Source organism: Malus sylvestris, chromosome 6 (genome assembly GCF_916048215.2).
Source record: "Malus sylvestris chromosome 6, drMalSylv7.2, whole genome shotgun sequence".
Taxonomy (NCBI): Eukaryota; Viridiplantae; Streptophyta; class Magnoliopsida; order Rosales; family Rosaceae; genus Malus; species Malus sylvestris.
In genome coordinates, this window is record NC_062265.1 from 20,687,515 (window position 1) to 20,691,952 (window position 4,438).

General features: G+C 37.9%; 1 protein-coding gene across 1 annotated transcript; it reads left to right on the forward strand.

The window, feature by feature from the left end:
• The first annotated feature begins 783 nt into the window (after window positions 1-783).
• On the forward strand, window positions 784-3,652 carry LOC126625512 (uncharacterized). Its single transcript, XM_050294585.1, has 3 exons — window positions 784-981; window positions 1,552-1,983; window positions 3,617-3,652. Exons 1-3 carry the CDS (start codon window positions 799-801, stop codon window positions 3,650-3,652), a joined length of 651 nt encoding a protein of 216 aa, XP_050150542.1. The 5' UTR covers window positions 784-798.
• Window positions 3,653-4,438: the final 786 nt, after the last annotated feature.

A 4,438-nucleotide genomic window follows, 5' to 3' on the forward strand; every position in this document is an offset into this window, starting at 1 on the left:
CAGCTCTAGCGGGGACGGGCCCGAGTGAGGGTGAGAGCCCGACTCGGAGGCCCGTGGAAAGTTGACAGGCTTGGCCCCCGAGCTCATGTGACGTCAAACTGACGCAAGGGCTGGGTTCGGCCTTTTTTTTAATTTTTTTTGTGTCAGGTGCGTGCCCCTCACTCGCGAGTGGGGGCGCGTCGCCCGACATGATTTCAGGGGGATGGCCCGCGCGTCAGTTACCTTTGGGAAGCCACGTGGCTTCCCATGGGCCGTTAGATCCCAACGGTTCTTTAATAAGAACCGTCCGATTTACAACGGTAAAAAAAAAAAAAAGCTGATTTTATATCAACCGTTTGATCTGAGATCAACGGTTGATATTAATCTGCTTTATAAATTTAAAAAAAAAAGAAAAAATAGTTTTAAAATTAAGAAAAGTTACCGTTGTGACACGTGGCACAATCTGGAGTGTTGGAATTCAAAAATTTTAAATCCAACGGCAGAGATTAATTATTTGAATAAAAATTTAAAAAAAAATTGTAAAAAATCCGAAAAAATTGTAAAAAATCTGAAAAAAAAATTGTAAAAATTTGTTTTTACTTTTCTATAAATACCACTTCTTCTCCATCTACCTTACACCACAATTTCATATTTTCTCAACTACTTTCAATCAAATTCCTATCTTTCTCTCAAAGTTTCAATCCACATTTTTTCCACAAAATGGCTACTGATGCAGGTTCGAATTGGTCGCTTCTTGAAGATGTTGCGTTGTGCACTAGCTGGGTTGAAGTTGCTCATAATTCCCTTACGGGTAATGAGATGCAATTGCGAGAAATGTGGAGTTTAATTCATACCAAATTTGTTGAGCAAATGAGTGGGAAAAGAACCAAAGAATCGATATCCAGTCGTTGGAAAATACTTAGCCATTCCTTTAGTACGTGGAGAGATGCCTTGACACAAGCTAGTAATAATGTTCGAAGTGGGGCAAATTATGCGGATGAAGTAAGAATATATTATAATTATTTGTTTGTATTATAATTTTGTTACCTAATTTGATTATAATTATTTGTTTGTTTCATTTATTTGTTACCTAATTGTTTGTATTATTTATTTGTTTGCAATATTTATTTGTGACCTAATTTCATTATTATTTGTTTGTATTATTTATTTGTGACCTAATAATTTCATTATTATTATTTGTTTGTATTATTTATTTGTTACCTAATAATTTCATTATTATTATTTGTTTGCAATATTTATTTGTGACCTAATTTCATTATTATTATTTGTTTGTATTATTTATTTGTGACCTAATAATTTCATTATTATTATTTGTTTGTATTATTTATTTGTTACCTAATAATTTCATTATTATTATTTGTTTGTATTATTTATTTGTTACCTAATAATTTCATTATTATTCATTTGTTTGTATTATTTATTTGTTACCTAATAATTTCATTATTATTCATTTGTTTGTATTATTTATTTGTTACCTAATAATTTCAATATTATTCATTTGTTTGTATTATTTATTTGTTACCTAATAATTTCAATATTATTCATTTGTAGCAACTTCAAGCACAAGCATGGTATGGTGCCAAAATCAAATCAAGAAACAAATCATTCACCCGGTGGGAATGTTGGAATATTGTTAAAGATTGTCCTAAATTCAAAGTTGTGCCTGTTGGTCCAGAAGTATGCATGAACAGCATCCCTCTACACAACACCTTTGTACACAGCACCCCTCCACACTCTACACCCGATCATGGCTCCCATGTGGATGAAGAAGATGGAGAAGAAGTGCCTGAAACGCCCATTCCTAAACAAGCGTCTGGGTCGACCCGTTATCCAATTAGGCCTCTAGGTAAGAAGGCTTCAAAGAGGAAAGGGAGTGCTTCCAAGAATGATTATGGAAAGTACATGCAAGAACTTGCTCGTCAAGGTGAATTGACGTTGGCGCGGGAATTGACGAAATATGAGGCTGACAAGGCTAGAGAAGAGGTAAAAGCTTCAGCTATTCAACAAGCATTTCAAGTTGAACAGAGGGAAATAGAGCTATTTAGGCAAGAAAGGGAGTTGCTTAGAGAAGAAAGAATTGCACAACGAGATCGTGACATTATGAACACGCGTTTAGAAGGGATGTCTCCAAATTCTAAATATTTTTGGCAGTCGGAGAAAGCGGATGTGGTGCAAAGGAGGCGTGCAAGAGAAGCGAGATCAAGACAAGATGGTCCTAGCACAACAAGACAAGATGATCCTAGCACCACAGCTTGGTTAAGTGGTGAGGAATAGGGTACTTTTGTAATCGGAGCCCATAGTTTTCCAATCACTTTGGGTTGTAATTTATTATTTATGTTGTTTCCATTTTATTGAAGTTAGTACTTTATTTAAAGTGAGAGTACATGTATTTAATTTCGTAATATATTTATCCTAATAATAGAATCTTTAATTCATCAAATTGTTCACATATAATGAAATTATAAAACACACCAAATAAAACTCACCAATTGGAATTACATAAACACACCAACTAAAATTACATAAACATACGAAATAATAAAAAACTCACTACAAAAAACACACCAAATAAAAATACATAAACATACGAAATAATAAAAAACTCACTACAAAAAACACACCAAATAAAATTACATAAACACACCAAATACAAACAAACATACTAAATAAACTTAAGTATCTTCAGCTTGTTTCAATGCCCACTGGTGCTCTATCAAGTCAATTCGCCGATCATTGTGCATAGATGACCTTTGAAGTGCAGTATATCGTTGAATGACCCTTTCATTGTAACGTCCATCCCTTTCTAATGGCTCGTGTTGCACGGGTTCTTCGGTGCCATCATGCGCACAATATATCCGTGTTCTTGAATTGTTCATCGTGTCTGGTTCTGGCTCATATTCATCAACCGCATCATAATCAAACTCATCTTCCACAATCATGTTGTGAAGAATGACGCACGTCATCATGATGGATCGAAGTGACTCTACATCGAACATTCTGGCAGCACCCCTGACGATCGCCCAACGAGCTTGAAGGATACCAAAACAACGCTCCACATCCTTCCTGCACCCCTCTTGACACCTTGCAAAGTGTTTTTCCTTTGCACTTCGCGGGCGTGGCACTGTTTTGACAAATGTTTCCCACCGTGGGTAAATGCCGTCAGCTAGGTAGTATGCCCCGTCGTACCTACGTCTGTTGACGACGTACGTGACTTTTGGTGCCTTTCCTTGCAGGACGTCGTTGAACACTGGGGATTGGGCAAGGACGTTGAGATCATTTTGAGCCCCCGTTACCCCGAAAAAGGCGTGCCATATCCATGTATCAAAAGATGCCACTGCCTCCAAAATGATAGATTTTGATCCTTTTCTGTCCCCATATGCGCCTTGCCATGCACTTGGACAGTTTTTCCACGTCCAGTGCATACAATCGATGCTTCCTATCATCCTAGGAAAACCTCGCATCTCGCCCTTCTTCAGAAGCCTTTGCAAGTCCACGTGAGTAGGTTTTCGGAGGTACTCTGCGGAGTACAAAGATTCGACTGCTCCGCAAAACCTCATCAGGGCCTCAAGAATGGTTGATTTCCCCATCCTCGTTATCTCATCCACTTGGTCTGCAGATGCTCCATACGCAAGCATCTGCAACGCAGCAGTGATTTTTAGCTCAGGCAGGAGACCCATAACACCACAAGCATCCTTCTTTTGCACAAAGTAAGAATCATGGTTGCAAACATCAGTCATGATTCTGTTGAACAAATGTCGTTCCATTCTAAAACGGCGTCTGAAGTACGTATCAGGAAATGCACTGTTATGGACAAAGTAATCGTCCAACAGCTCTTCACCCCGTCGTTGCCTGCTTCTATCAATGTTTCTTGAACGGTTGGGCCTGCATATCTGAGCAACAGTCTGGATGACTCGACGGGAATGTGAGGCTCTGGCCATTCTTGTTTCATCATCTCTCCTTCTACGCTCCTCATCCTCTTCCTCATCCTCTTCCATCTCATTTTCGGCTATCTGAAGGTTGAACATTCCTTCAGATTGGTTAAACAATTCCTCCTCTTGCTGATCGATTTCCCACATCATCCTTGAAGAAGAAGAAGACATTGTAAGGATGGATGGTGAAGAAGAAGCAGAAATTATGAATAATGAGATAGAGATGTTGAGAAAATTGGTGTGAGATTTGTGAGAATGGATGGTGGATTATATGGACGATTCAGAAAAGGATCGGATTGTAGATGAGGCCATGTGGCATGCCGTCATTCGTTAAAAATCTAATCAAAATCTATCCTCAAAGATTTTGAAAAGATAATGACAAATGGCACGATCGTATTGGATAAAAATCTTATCGAAATCGATCTCCAATAATTTTATATTTTCGGATAATGACACGTGGCGCAATTTTGAACGAGTTAAAATCTGATCAAAATCTATCGTCAAAGATT